The 16347-nt window shown below is 39.5% G+C and overlaps 1 protein-coding gene across 1 annotated transcript in view; it reads left to right on the top strand.

Annotated features, from left to right (window-relative positions):
* CATSPERE (catsper channel auxiliary subunit epsilon) overlaps positions 1-16347 on the top strand; it is a 151369-nt gene that overhangs the window by 111328 nt on the left and 23694 nt on the right. Inside the window, exons 15-19 of the mRNA XM_027976114.3 lie at positions 385-435; positions 1052-1085; positions 1155-1234; positions 10636-10735; positions 15372-15458. Coding sequence (XP_027831915.2) covers positions 385-435; positions 1052-1085; positions 1155-1234; positions 10636-10735; positions 15372-15458 — 352 coding nt within the window. The remainder of the gene's footprint in view (positions 1-384; positions 436-1051; positions 1086-1154; positions 1235-10635; positions 10736-15371; positions 15459-16347) is intronic.

Below are 16347 nucleotides of genomic sequence, written 5' to 3'. Positions count from 1 at the left end.
AACTAGAAATTATGTGAATCATTAAAATGGGTCCTTACCTGCACAGCTGAAGCTCTAATAACAGTTAGAACTGTGTTTTTAAAAATTGTGAAAAATAAAACAGTCCAAAGAAATTTGTCTTTACTTTGATAGATTTTCCACAAATTTTTCACATGTATCAAATATGAGAGGTAAATCAGTATATTTCTAATTCTGGCACCTTCAGAAATGTTTGTGAAAATAGAAATGCTAGGCCCATACACCAATCCCAGAAATTCTAATTCAATAAGTGATGATTCTGTGATACTTCTGAGTTTAAAAATCACTGAGTTAAACAATTAAATGTTTGTGCTAATAAATAAGGAATGATGATATTACAACTTCATTGTATTTTATTTCTTGTAGATTTACTAAAAAAGAATGTCTTCAGCATGATTTTTTTTACATCATTGAACAGTAAGCAATATTTTCTAACATAAGCATTGACTTGTATATTAATGTACTATCAGTAATTTATGATTAGTTTGTATTTATTCCTATTAGCACCAGTCTTTTCTGATATGTGCATTTATTGCTATAAATTTACCTCTAGGCACTGATGTTGCTGACTTCCCCGGTGGCTCAGAGGTTAAAGCATCTGCCCACAATGTGGGAGATCTGGGTTCGATCCCTGGGTTGGGAAGATCCCCTGGAGAAGGAAATAGCAACCCACTCCAGTATTCCTGCCTGGAGAATCCCATAGACAGAGGAGCCTGGTGGGCTACAACAGGGTCGCAAAGAGCTGGACATGACTGAGCAACTTCACTCACTCACTCACAAATTTTAATAAGCTGTGTTTTCATTTTCATTTAGTTGAGTGTATTTTTTAAACTTCTCTTGAGAGTTCCTCTTTGATCCATGTGTTATTTAGAAATGTGTTTTTTAACCTCCACATATTTTAGGAGTTTTTGTAATTATGGTCATCTGTTTGACTTTTTTGTGATACCTCTTTACCTAAGCAAAGTAATGGTTTAAACTTTTTAAGCTTTTGGAAGAGGAAAGATTCTAAGTAACAAAAAAAATTTTTTTACAGGTCATATCTCAGGGATCGACCATCTAAACCATTGGTAAGAAAACTATAATTCTGTCAATCAGCCAAATATAGAAAATAACTAAAGCATTTTTTCCTCTTCTAGAGAGTAAAGTATAATTGGGACAAATATGGCTGCCCATTGAAAGTTAATATCAGAGAAAAATTTCACCCTTTGGTTCAACTGTAAGTATATTCTCACTAAAAAGTTTAACTTACTTTTGAAAGTCTCAAAATTATGAAAAGCCTAATTAATCATGTATTTAATAATAAATAGTTTTGAGCACCCAACATATGCATCACTGAGTTTTCAGTGCCAGTTATACAAAACTGGATGATCTGTGGTCCATGCATGAGGGAGGTTACAGTTTAGAAGCTGAGGCATAAGTGGGTAAGAGGGTTGAAACTCTTCTCAGGGATGCAGACAGAAGCTAACGCTTGCTTTATCCTCTCTAAACCTCTCCTCAACCTACAGCACCCCTCCCCATTAGGAACTACCTCCCCCTTAATGTTCTCTCCCAGAGACATGCACTCTTCAGCTCAGTTCAGTTCAGTTGCTCATTTGTGTCTGACTCTTTGTGACACCATGGACCGCAGCATGCCACGCCTCCCTGTCCATCACCAATTCCCGGAGTTTACCCAAACTCATGTCCATTGAGTTGGTGATGCCATCCAACCATCTCATCCTCTGTCATCCCCTTCTCCTTCTGGCTTCAATCTTTTCCCAGCATCAGGGTCGTTTCCAATGAGTCAGCTCTTTGCATCAGGTGGCCAAAGCTTGAACATCAGTCCTTCCAAAGAAAACTTCAGGACTGATCTCCTTTAGGATGGACTGGTTGAATCGCCTTGTAACCAGTCCGTCCAAGGGATTCTCAAGAGTCTTCTCCAACACCACAGTTCAAAAGCATCAATTCTTCGGCCCTCAGCTGTTTTTATAGTCCAACTCTCACATCCATACATGACTACTGGAAAAATCATAGCTTTGACTAGACTGACCTTTGTTAGCAAAGTAATGTCTCTGCTTTTTAATATGCTGTCTAGGTTGATCATAACTTTCCTTCCAAGGAGTAAGCATCTTTTAATTTTATGGCTACAGTCACCACCTGCAGTGATTTTGGAGCCCCAAAAAATAAAGTCAGCCACTGTTTCCACTGTTTCCCCGTCTATTTGCCATGAAGTGATGGGACCAGATGCCATGATCTTAGTTTTCTGAATGTTGAGCTTTAAGCCAACTTTTTCACTCTCCTCTTTCACTTTCATCAAGAAGCTTTTTAGTTCCTCCTCACTTTCTGCCGTAAGGGTGGTGTCAACTGTATATCAGAAGTTACTGATATTTCTCCCAGCAATCTTGATTCCAGCTTGTGCTTTATCCAGCCCAGCGTTTCTCATGATGTACTGTGCATATAAGTTGAGTAAGCAGGGTGACAATATACAGCCTTGACGTCCTCCTTTTCCTGTTTGGAACCAGTCTCAAATCATCTCAAATCATCATTATTAAACACCTGTTGTTGTTCAGTCACTTAGTCATGTCCAATTCTTTGTGACTCCATGGACATATGTCATGGAAGCATGCCCCATGGACGTATGCTAGGCTTCCCTCTCCCTCCCCATCTCCCAGAGTTTGCCAAAGTTCATGTCCAAAGTTCATGTTTAATCAGTGATTAGACACCTAATTTACACCAATTACTGTGCTGGGCACTGGGAATTCAAAGAAGAGTAAGACAGGATTTCTGCTTTCAAGAATCTGATAAATTAGATATGAACTGATATGCTAAATGGAAAAATAGAAAGGAATAGTATGGGTTGTTGCTACTGAAAAGAAAAGAATCCAATTCAGCTATGGAAGGGAGAGGGGCGCTGGGAAGTGTTCCCAGAGCATTAGAGCTGAGTCACTGAGGCTTAAAGGATAATATTTAGCTGAAGGCAATGGAGGAAAGGAGAAGTGGGAAAGGTAACAGGGAATTCCACTGAGTAAGCCTTTCAAGCAGAAGTGATAGAGGAAGAAATTTCATAGTTCAAGTGGTATAATGTTATTGGAGCCCAAAATGAGTCATGATGTGTCAGGAGAAAAGGCTGAGAAACTAGCTAGGTAGAGTCCAGACCATGGAAGGCTTTCTAGCCATTCTTTTTTTTTTTTCCCAAAAAAACTTATTTAACCGAAGGAAAATTGCTTCACAATATTGTATTTACCTTTGCCATTCATTAACGTGAATCCGCCATAGGTATACATGTGTGTCCCCTCCCTCTTTAACTTCCCTCCTTAACTTCCCCTTCCCATACCTCGAGGTTGTTACAGAGCCCCAGTTTGAGTTCGCTGAGTCATACAGCAAATTTTCATTGGTTGTCTGTTTTACACATGGTAGCATACATGCTTGCATGTTACTCTCTCCATTCGTCCCACCCTCTCCTCCCTCCCTCCCTGTTGCCCGTGTCCATAAACACCTGTTCTCTATGTCTGCGTCTCCATTGTTGCCCTGTAAATAGGTTCATCAGTACCATCTTTCTAGATTCCATATACATGTGTTAATAAATGATACTTGTTTTTCTCTTCCTGACTTAGTTCTCTCTGTATAATAAGCTCTAGGTTCATCCATCTCATTAGAACTGACTCAAATGCATTCCCTTTTATGGTTTCTAGCCATTCTTATTGTAGAGTGGCATGATTAAATATTTGCTGTCTCTGAGAGATGTGTAGAAGATTTCAGGGAACCAAGTCTAAGGAAGGAGACCAGGCAGTAAACTGTTTTAGTAGTACAGGGAGGAAAAAAAAAAAAAATGAGACAGCAACAAAGACAAAGAAGAGGGATCACTTATGAGAAAATCAGTGATAATAACAGGCAGGGCTTGATAACTGATAGATGAAAGTGATGAGGGAAAGAATAAGGAAGGTGAATAAGTCGAAGCTGTATCAGTCAGAAGAGATCTTCCACAAACTTCTACGGCTATTATCTATCCGTCTTCAAGCATCTGTACCCATTAACTCTGGCTGTCTTCCTATCACCATAGATAAAGTATATGGGTATCTAAGGCCTCCATTTGTGAACTGGATCCCTGCCCCCCTTTCCTAATTAAGATCACTGTTTCTGAAATTTGCCCTTTTCTCTTGCATCATCAACTTTACCCTACTAGATCATCACACAAATACGCAGTTCTTCCCCTCATTGAAACCAAAACAAAACCCAAAACCTTCTCTTTGTCTCCACTCCTCCTCTAGCTACTATACTCATTGTCATCAACTCTTCTCCTATCCTCTCCCAAATCTTTCTCAGTCAGGCTTTTACCCTCCACCCCTCCACTGACATTGCCAGCCAGTGTGGCCAGCCGGCTCCGTATTGCTAACTCAGTGGTCAGTTCTCAGGTCTCATCTTACTGTATCTCATTAACGAGAACTGATACGGTTGATCCTTTCCTCCTACTTAAAATATCTTCCTTATTGGGATTCCGGATGTCGTATTTTCCTACTTTTCCTGTTACCTCACTGGTAGCTCTTCCTCAATTTCTTAGTTTATTATTTTCTCCATGACTGTTTTTTTAACTTTTTACTTTGCACTGGGGTATAGCCCATTAACAAACAATGTTGTGATAGTTTCAGGTGAACAGCGGAGGGACTCAGCCACACATATACATGTGCCCATTCTCCCCCAAATTCCCCTCCCATCCAGGCTGTCCTGTAACACTGAGCAGAGTTCCATGTGCTATACAGTAGCTCCTTGTTAGTTATCCATTTTAAAATATAGCAGTGTGTACATGTCCATCTCAAACTCCCTAACTATCCTTTTCCCCTATCTTTATACCCAGCAACCATAAGTTCATTCTCTAAGTCTGTGAGTCTGTTTGTTTTGTAAGTTCATTTGTATCATTTCTTTTTAGATTCCTATATAAGGGATGTCATACAATATTTCTCCTTCTCTGTCTGACTTACTTCACTCAGTAGGACAATCTCTAGGTCCCTCCGTGTTGCTGCAAATGGCATTATTTCATTCTTTTTACCGGCTGAGTAACATCCCACTGCATATATGTACCACATCTTTTTTAATCTATTACTCTATCGAAGGGCATTTAGGTTGCTTCTATGTCCTGGCTATTGCAAACAGTGCTGCAATGAATATTGGGTTGCAGGTGTCCTTTCAGAACATGATTTTCTCCAGATATATGCTCAGGAGTGGGATTGCAGGGTCATATGGTAGCTCTATTTTTAGTTTTTTAGGGACTCTCCATACTGTTCTCCATAGTGACTGGACCAATTTACATTCCTACCAACAGTGTAGGAAGGTTCCCTTCTCTCCACAGTCTCTCCAGCATTTATTGTTTGTAGATATTTTGAGGACTGCCATTCTGAACTCTGTGAGGGAATACCTCATTGTAGTTTTTATTTTTATTTCTCTAATAATTAGCAATGTTGAGCATCTTTTCATGTGCCTCTTGTCCATTTGCATGTCTGTCTTCTTTGGAGAAATGTCTTAAGATCGTCCACCCATTTTTTAATTGTTTTTTTTTTTCATGGACTGTGCATATTTTGGAGATTAATCCCTCTTTGGTCACTTCATTTGCAAATTTCATTTTTTTCTTTTCTATGGATTATCTTTTCATTTTGTCTGTGGTTTCTTTTGCTGTGCAAAAAAGCTTTTAAGTTTCATTAGGCCTCATGTGTTTATTTTTATTTCCATTACTCTAGGAAGTAGACCAAAAAAAAGAGATCATTGCTGTGATTTATGGAGAAGGCAATGGCACCCCACTCCAGTACTCTTGCCTGGAAAATCCCATGGATGGAGAAGCCTGGTAGGCTGCAGTCCATGGGGTCTCGAAGAGTCAGACACAACTGAGTGACTTCTCTTTCACTTTTCACTTTCATGCACTGCAGAAGGAAATGGCAACCCACTCCAGTGTTCTTGCCTGGAGAATCCCAGGGACGGGGGAGCCTGGTGGGCTGCCGTCTATGGGGTCACACAGAGTCGGACACAACTGAAGCTACTTAGCAGCAGCAGCAGCAGCTGTGATTTATGTCAGAGAATATTCTCCTTATGTTTTCCTTTAACAGTGTTATGGTATCTGGTCTTATGTTTAGGTCTATAATATATCCTGAGTTTACTTTTGTGTAGGGTGTTAGAGAATGTTCTGATTTCATTATTCTACACGTAGCTGTCTAGTTTTCTCAGCACTACTTATTGAAGAGATGGTCTCTTCTCTGTTGTATACTCTTGCCTTTGTCATAGATTAATTAGCCATAGGGTAAACTGGTTTATTTCTGGGATTTCTATCCTGTTCCATTGATCTATATTTCTGTTTTTGTGTCAGTACCATACTGTCTTGATTACTGTAACTTTGTAGTATAGTCTGAAGTCAGGGAGTCTGATTCCTCCAGCTGTGTTCTTCTTTCTCAAGATTGCTTTGGCTATTCAGGGGCTTTTGTATTTCCATACAAATTGTAAAAAATTTTGTTCTGATTCTGTAAAAAATGCAATCAGTAACTTGATAGATATTATATTGAATCTGCAGATTGCCTTGGGCTTATAGTCATTTTGACAACATCGATTATTCCAATATTGAACATGATATTGCTTTCCATCTGTTTGTGTCATCTTTGATTTCTTTCATGAGTATCTTATAGTTTTCAGAGGTCTTTTGCCTCCTTAGGTGGGTTTATTCCTAGGTACTTTATTTTTTGATGCAATGGCAATTTTTAAAAATCTGCACTAAATGACATCTTAAACAAAGTAAAAAAGTGGTTTAAATGTTTGGGTTTTTTTATGTCTTTAAGTACAGATTTTTAAGAATTGTGGTAAAATATGGCAAACATTTGGATGAATACCTTATGTAGACAACAGAATGCCAAATAGCAGTTAAAATGAATCAGCTATGATGCTTGTAAGAGGGAATCAAATGATTGGCCGTGAATTCCAGGTTGGGTAGGGAAGGAAGAGAGATCAGGAGGGACCCACTAATGAGGAAAACAGATCAAGAGACTGGAAATTTCTGTGCGTTTATCTCAAAATCTAACACCGAGTGGAAAAAAAAGTCACCAAAAGATACTTACAGTATAATATCATGTATGTACATTTTCAAAGCCATAAATCAATAATATACATGACTTCTGGACACATTTATACATAAGTAAAGTACACAACCTGGATGGAAATGATAAATAATAATTTTCACATTATTCTCCGTATATTTGAAACATCTAATTAAAATAAAATAAGCGCCTAAGCTGTAGGAGCAAGGTCCGTGAAGAAAGCTGGGGAAGCAGACTCAAAGGCCCAGGTGGCAAGGCTCAGAGGATAATCCATTCTTTGAGACTGGGGTGCATGTGTGCTCAGTGGGTCAGTCGTGTCCAGCTCTTTGCGACCCTATGGACTGTAGCCCACCAGCTTCCTCTGTCCGTGGGGTTTTCCAGGCAAGAATGCTGGAGGCAAGTTGCCATTCCCTCCTGAGTCTTGCGTCTCCTGCATTGGCAGGCACAGTCTTCACTGTTATGCCATCTGGGAAGCCCCTGAGATTCGGAGGGAAGAAGTAAAAATGACTAGTTTGGAGACCGGAATGTAGAAGTTGAGAGAGGTCATGTCTGATAGCCCCGATTTACTTACACGAAGTAGAAAGGAGGATCGTCTGTAAACTGAGAGAAGGGAGGGGTTGAGGAGGGGACTTCAGGAGAATGTCAAAGGTCACTGAGGGTAAAATGGAAAGGAGCAGGCTAAGGGCCTGTAAAAAGATTGCTGCACAACAGCAGAGGCACAATTGAGGTAAGACACCATGAGTAGGTCCAATCTTCACACACACTGAACTTCCCAAGTATCACATACACAGCTGAAGAAGACACAGGTAGCATCCAAGGTTTAGGTTACACGTTAGATGCGAGGGGAAGAATAACTGAGTGTATCCAGGGTTCTGGTGGGAGACAGCAGATCAGATGATCAACCATGAGATTGGGCTGAGTGGGAGAGGAAGAGCAGCTAGAAAGGAACTTCCATGCAGCAGAGAAGCAGAGGGGAATAAGGGGAATGGAGGTGCATAAGAGGTCAAGGGGCAGGTGAGAGGATGTGAAAGATGGAAGAGGTTGGGGTCAGAAAGTGGCCTTTTAGAGCAGCACTACTTTGGACTATTGCGGCAGTACTTTTCTCTAGGGGTAACCTTTTGTATCTCTGTGACAAGAAACCACTTGATCAAGCTTGTTGACTCCAATTCTCCTAAGATAATTAACCAAATATTGAGGGTAAGTACAGTGGGATGGGCTTCCCACGTGGCTCAGTGGTAAAGAATCCATCTGCCAATTCAGGAGACCTGAGTTCAATCCCTGGGTGGGGAAGATCCCCTGGAGAAGGAAATGACAACCCACTCCAGTATTCTTGACTGGGAAATCCCATAGACAGAGGAGCCTAGCAGGCTACCAGTCCATGGGGCAGCAAAAGAGTCACACAACTTAGTGACTGAACAACTACAGAGGGACAGTCAGATCAATACGCCTCAGTGTCCAGTTCAACTAGATTATAGCAATACATAGTTAATAACCCAGTATTCAATTAGGTATTTACCAGAAGCAAATTGGGTGCCTTGAGATAGGGGTGGTCACTAGGAAATTAGCATGTAGTCTAGGTCTCTAGATTATAGTAAATGCCTTACCTTTGTAGAAAGCAGCTTAGGAACAAAGTTGGGCAGAATTTTATAGGTAAAATAACAGATTCACTATCGAATATTAACAAGAATAAAGCAAGCCTTAGAAGTATGATTCAGCTGGGAATATGTCACCCCAGCTGCTTCTTTGCTATCAATTCCCATGCCAACCCATCCCAAACTAGAATTTGGTGCTACAGAAGCAACCCAGAAGGAGAGGGACATAATTGCTCTACTGTGATGCAGGAAGTTCAATAGCAGATATTAGGGGTGTTTTAGGGCTACTCAAGATTTATTTAATCAGATATGGTAAGACACACAGACATGGAAATGACTGTCATGAAGGAAGAAGTTTATTATAAATAACAATCCCAAGAAATAGGAGGCACAGCACATCATGTAGGACCTCATGCGGAAGCACCAGGACCCGTCAGGAGAGAGGGCGTGAGGGGAAAACAGAGGTAAGAGTCTTTACTGTGTTTTCTGTAGGATGGAATGGAAGAGACAGGGCAAGCAGGTTAGAATTGGCTATTTTGAGTAATTTCAGTGGGCTCTGGGCATAAGTGCTTCCTTGTTGTCTAGTACCTCATCTTGGGGTGATTAAAGCAGGTGGATGGAGAGTGGGCCAGTGTGACGACTCATAAAGGAGGTGGGTTCTGGGTGGGCTACAGACTATGGGGCTGCCAGAGTTGGACATCTATGGAAGGACCATCCGAGCTGAGATCAGTAAGCCTCAGTGTCCAGGGTTCTGGGTTGGTTGGTTTGTGTATGAAAGGCATTCCTGGTTTACCATCTCTACGAAGTAACCCTGGGAAGGGCAGTCCCTCCAAGGTAAGCAAGGCCCCAGGTATTAAGCACCACTTTTCAGAAAGTAAAAGACATGATTAATATAATGAGCTATCTGGAGTGACCACACAGGATTGTAAACATATGTCTAATGGATCAATAGAGAGCTCTCTCCTTCCCAATTCCAAAAGTGGAACTGCCATAGTGGAGAAGTTACAAATTGTAGGGAAGAGTTACAAAATGTAGTAACATTCATGAGTCTCTCGGGTTTAATTAGTATTACATCTCACATTAACAAACTTTAATGAAAATAAGCCATGCTTACATGGGCAAGTATTTTTGCCTGGTATTCTCAATGAAATGAATAGAACATCAAAGATCATTATAAACCCAGAAAGCATGGGTTATGCAATTCATTGTTATTGCCACTAGATGACACTGTAGCTTCTTGCTTTTCATGAGTGTCAACCGATGCCTGCTCAAGAGTTAAGATCTTTTTTATTATATATATATAGGTAGAAATGTAAGCATTTTTAATTGTACAAAGGCAAACATTAAAAAAGATAATATTCGTGATTAAAATTGAATAGCAAAAGGACGGTGGGGGTGGAGGAACAAGAAATATGATTTTATGATTTTTGACTGTTCTTGGGCTTCCCTGATAGCTCAGTAGATAAAGAATCCACCTGCATTGCAGGAGACCCCGATTCGATGCCTGGGTCGGGAATATCTGGAGAAGGGGTAGACTACCCACTCCAGTATTCTTGGGCTTCCCTTGTAACTCAGCTGGTAAAGAATCTGCCTGCAATGTGGGAGACCTGGATTCAGTCCTTGGGTTGGGAAGATCCCCTGGCAAAGGGAAAGGCTACCCACTTCAGTATTCTGGCCTGCAGACAAAGAGTCAGATATGGCTGAGCGACTTTCACTTTCACTCACCTCATCAATATATGGTTGCAGCTGTTTTAAAACATAAAAAATTTCTGCTTCATTACTATTAGTTTTATTTTGAGAGCTGAAGGAAGCCTACACAGTAGGTACTTTATAGATAAGAAAATTGAGGCTTCAAGAGTTTTAAGTAATTTCTGCAGGATCACAAAGCCTAGTGATAAAGACAGGATTTAACCCTAAGCACATCTATCTTAAAATCTGGAGCTCTTAACTCTTCGACACTAAACTGGTGTTTTGTGTTTCAGATACAATGACAATGGTTATGTTGAAGATGTTGAAGTAAATTTCATAGTGTGGGAAACACATGGCAGGGATGACTATAGCTTTAATAATACTATGAAGAAGGTAAGACATTTTTGGATTTAAATAGAATTTAGCATGAAAAATTAGAAAAGTGTTTCTATTTTAAATCGATGTGTAAGTTATCTAAGGAAAACAGAACCAGTCAGCTGTAGGCAGGGGGAGAAAAATACCTCTGTGTTAAATTCTATGACTACTATAATTCATTTATGAAAAAAGAAATCACTGTCACATAGAACAAAAGGGGTCAGAAAAGGTAATGCTTATAGTAGGATGATGCAATTATTACTATTTTATTTTCTCTCCACATTGTATTTAATGTTTGATTATTTATGGGTCTGCCTTTGGCTTTTGGCCAATCATCATATCCATGCTAAATCAAATGGATACACTGTAGGCTTCATCTCGCTTGTTTTTTTTTTTTGCAGCATTTGACCCATTGACCTTGGCTTCTCTGTCCCCACACTCTCCTCTCCTGGCTTTCTTTCATCCTCAGTGACTGGTCAGTCTCATCCTCCACAGTGAATCCCTGTTATTCTGCCTGTTCACTTTGCAGGTCATGGCAGAAAAGCCTTACTACTAAGACCAGCACACTTCACTCCCATCCCCGCTATGTGGGGCTTTCTGTCCTGGAGGGCCTCCCATCACGACTGAGCCTCTCTAGAAGTGAACAGCCTTGATTCCTGAGATTTGTCAGAGATGTCAAACAAAACCAGGATGACTCCTTCCAAATTAACTTTCTCATCTATCAGAGACCTTCATTCTCCAAAAAATAGAACCTGCCCAGGTGGCAACCAAAAGACGAGTTCCACCAACTGCCCCCTCCACATTACTATAATTATTTGAGCAAAGAACTCCATCCCATCATACATTCCTCCCATACTTGTTCAGGGTCCAATATGTAAGGTTTTGGGGCCTACTTCCTCCCCACAGTCTCACCCCTGTACTATTCTATCCTTCTTAAACCTTGGCTAAGTTTTCCATTACTCTTCACCACCTCAAACCTTTCTAACATACCTTAAGATTAAAAACCCTAGATCCATCTTCAACAAACATTCCTCAGAGAATATAATTATCCCCATGTTTCTATCAAACCAAGGGTACTCTTTCTCTTACCCTATATACTTAAGGAATGTAGAATTTACATTCTTCCTAATTCACATTATCATTTCCAGATTGTTCTCTCCTCCCCTAAGTGAAACACAATTCAATGCTTCTGTCATCCAGTTGTTATCTACCCCATCCCTACTTGCTGACATTCTCAGTTACTTGATTATTTCTCCCTTGTCCTGAAAACAATTACAATTCTGCCAGCCACCATGTAGCGTTATTGCTGGAAAGAACCTAGCTTTCTAAACAGAGACTACGTTTCCCAGCCTCACTTGCCACTAAATGGGGCCATGCTTCTTATCACTGGAATATGAGCAGAAGTTATATGTGTCCAGGATGAAGTGCTCAAGAACTTCACATGAACCTCCATGCTTCCCATCTTCCTTCACATGTCAATATAGCACAGCGACAATCAAAGATGAGAACTGGATGAGAGAGACAGGGAACTTCAAGAAGCCCCTAGATTTTAAAAGTCTGAGTTTTTAATTCACTGCTTTGTGGAGAATCACCCAGGAGTCACTGCCAGGAACATCTGCATTGGACTCTGTGTGATCAAGAATTAAACATTTCATGTATAAAACCCCTGAGAACTGGGGCTACTATTGAAACAAAGCAGACTAATATAGCTCCCTCTATTAAAATTACATTTCAATGCAAACATTCAGTCTCTGACCTCAACCCTCAACCCTGTAGCTCTCATTCCCACTACTCCTTTGCCTCTCACTTTTTCTTACACTCTCTAGATATCCATTATATCGAACCTTCTGCTATCTTCCTCTCGACTTCTCCCATTTTTCTTCTCTCCGTTTCCTATCTAACTTGAATTCCATGGCTCAGTCCTTCAGCTACTGTCTTCCAATCTATATGTCACTTTCCTCAGTATTATTCTCATTCAGTGTTATAGCAAATTTAAACATCTATCTTTCTGCCTTATCCATGCCTGATTCTGAGCTGCTGATCAGTTCTACAAAAAAGAAATTAAAACTGCAATAACTGAAATTAGGAACTCAACTGTTGGGAGTGATGACTGAAAATAGAATTAGTCATCTAGAGGAGAGATCAGAGGGAAATAGCCAGAATTACACACAGAGAGATAAACTGATTTCAAATATAGGAAAAAACATAAAGGAGATCTTCAATGCGAAGCTCTAACAACTGGAATCCTAAAAAAAAAAAAAGTGTTGCTGAGAAGCAACATTTTCCAAAACTGATGAAAGACATCAAAGCATAGAAAAAGTAATCTGCATCTAGAAACACCACAGTAAAATTTCTAAAATCAAAAGCGAAGGGAAAAATCTTTAAAGTAGAGCAAAAAAGAAAAGTTACCTTCAAAAAAGAAACTGTAAGGTTTAAAGCTATTGTTTCTCAATAGAAACAATAAAAGCCAGAAGTCTTTGAACAAAAATATTTTAAGCTACTGAAAGAAAATAATTTCAAACCTAAAATTCGGAATACAATGGAAATAGCATTTAAAACATGAACCTGAACAACAGATAAGTCTTTAAAATACATGAAATTAAAAGAGGAAAGAAACTTAAGTAAAAAAGAAATGAAGAATGAAATAAAAATGATTTGAGAGAAAGTGACAAATATTGAGGATAGGCAAAGAAGATTCGATCGATGGGTAAATAGAATTCCTGGAAAAGAGAACCAAAGCAAAGGAGCAAAACCAATACTAATAATTCAACAAAACATCTCCCCACCCAAGAAAAAAATATGTGAAGCTTCTTAGACTTCCCTGGTAGCTCAGTGGTTAAAGCGTCTGCCTGCAATGCGGGAGACCCAGGTTTGATCCCTGGGTTGGGAAGATCTCCTGGAGAAGGAAATGGCAACCCACTCCAGTATTCCTGCTTGGAGAATCCCAGGGACGGAGGAGCCTGGTAGGCTACAGTCCATGGGGTCACAAAGAGTCGGACACGACTGAGCCACTTCACTTCACTTCATTGAAAGATCATACCGTATAACTGAGAATAGCAGATCAGAATAGCCAACCTATGTGTGCTTTATAAACACTCTTCCAGAGTACTGAGGTGGGAGGAAGCACTTTCAATTCATTTTGTAAATCCAGAGGGACTTGATGAGGGCCTTAAGAGAATTATGAGCTAATCTCATTCATGACCATAGATACAAATCACCTGAACAAAATACTAGCATATCAAATACAGCAACTTATTAAAAAATAATGCCAAGCTTTCTTTATTTCGTAAATTAAGACTTGAGGATATCACTTGGCAGTCACAGGAATCCAGTATATTAACAGGATAAAGAAAAAAAAACAAGTTATTACAACAGTTGATGGAAAGTCATTTGATTAAAAATGTATTGACTTCCATGGTGGCAAGGAGTCCACCTGCCAATGCAGGAGACATGGGTTTTTGATCCCTGATCTGGGAGAATCCCGCATACCACAGAGCAACTAAGCCCGTGAGCCACAACTATTGAGCCTGTACTCTAGAGCCTAGGAGTCGCAACTACTGAGGCCATGTGCCATAACTGCGGAAGCCCATGCCGCCTAGAGCCCACACTCTGCAGCAAGAGAAGCCACTGCAAGGAGAAACCTGTGCACTACAACCAGTGAGCAGTTGCCACACTCGCCACACTCGCCACACTCGCCACGACTGGAGACAAGACCATGCAGCAACAAAGACCCAGCACGGCCAAACGAATGTTTAATAAAATTTGTTAAACGTGTATCATCCATATATGACACTACTTAAAAATAAATCTTATAAAATTATAAATGAATGGTACTTCTTTCACCTAATAAAATGTGGATACAAAAAAAAACCCATAAAAAACATCATGCTGCTGTGCTTAGTTGCTCAGTCATGTCTAACTCTTTGCAACCCCATGGACTGTAGCCCACCAGGTTCCTTCATCCATGCAGACTCTCCAGGCAAGAATACTTGAGTGGGTTGCTATGCCCTCCTCCAGGGGATCTTCCCAACCCAGGGAATGAACCCAGGTCTCCTGCATTGCAGGTGGATTCTTTACTCTGTGAGCCACCAGGGAAGTCCAAGAAACTGGAGTGGGTACCCTATCCCTTCTCTAGGGGGACTTCCTGACCCAGGAATTGAACCAGGGTCTCCTGCATTGTAGTCAGATTCTTGACCAGCTGAGCTACCTGGGAAGCCCATAAAACATCATACTTAATGGTAAAAATGTGAAAGTCTTCCTTCTGAAATCAGGAATGACACAAGGAGGCCTGTTTTAACCATTTCTATACAACATTGTTCTAGATGTTTATCATAAGGTAAAATATAAGCAATAAAAATAAAAGGGTTGGAAAGGAAGAAATAAAACTGTCATATTCACAGCTAATATGATTGTTCATCTGAACTAATTAAAATTAACAACTGAGTTTAAGAAGTTGTCTCTGTACAAGATCAATATACAAAAGTCCATTTTTTCTATGTATCAGCAAACATTTAAATAATTAAAAATTAGATGTATAATTTCCAATGGCACTAATTAAATACTTAGAAATAAATTGACATGCAAAACATATATATATATATATAATCTTTCTGTATATATATAATCTTTCTGTGTATATAAAATCTTTTGACAGAGTGGTTGTTTGAATGAAGCTCAAACATGGAATTCAATGATTGAGCTTAACAAGCACCTCCCATTAGAAGAAGTCTGGGGACCTGAGGTAAGAAAAACATTATCTTGTAAATTATTTATTTACAATAACTAACTTGGCAGTTTAGTATTAATAAGTGCTTAAAGAAAACACTTTGGGTTTAAGTTTGATTTTATAAATCAAATCCAGTTTTTCTGTTCTATTCTAAAATGTTTCATCCCAATTCTGTTTGATCTTCTGTTGCTCTGCATTACTAACAATTTTGTTTTAATTTTCTCTTCTGAAAATCTATCTGCAGACTATTAAATATCTGAAACACATGTTAAAGCACTGAGACTGAATCTTTCTAAAGAATGCCTGACATTTCAATTATTATATAACTAAAAGATCTTTTCTGAATACCAATTGCCATACTGTTTTCAATTTTTTTCAATTGAATCTTCTTAAATTGCAATTATTTTAGTTGGCAAATCAAATCATAGCTCATGAATAACATGTGACATAGAAGATACTTCAGCCTTTAAAATGTAAACCCTACAATAAGAATATTATTTTTGCTTCTCCAGCAGAATCTACACATGTCCAGACAGAGATGAACAATGTGTATTTTCCTCTGTATTCCCAAGTCCACACCATCCATTTTCCACCCATTACTCCCTGTCTTCCCAGTAACATGATTCTAGGAGCTTTACTCCAACAATCCTTGGAACAGTTCTTCCAACTCAATATAACCTTCAACTCACTGGTCCTGCCACCCTCACTGCACCTCCAGTTCTCTTTTCCTTTTTATTTTAAATTCCACAGTCAATCATCATATCACTCTATTAATAGATACCCTCAATTCCTTTGCTCCCCTCACTTCTTTATATTTCTATAGCTAATCACATCCCTGGTTAAATTCAACTATCCACCTTAGCACCTGACTGTGGTCAGAGAAAAACAAACCCTCGCTGACTTG

This window comes from Ovis aries, chromosome 12 (assembly GCF_016772045.2).
Source record: "Ovis aries strain OAR_USU_Benz2616 breed Rambouillet chromosome 12, ARS-UI_Ramb_v3.0, whole genome shotgun sequence".
NCBI classification, from domain to species: domain Eukaryota; kingdom Metazoa; phylum Chordata; class Mammalia; order Artiodactyla; family Bovidae; genus Ovis; species Ovis aries.
The sequence above is the reverse complement of the archived record's forward strand: the minus strand, read 5'-3'. Positions and strand labels throughout refer to the sequence as shown.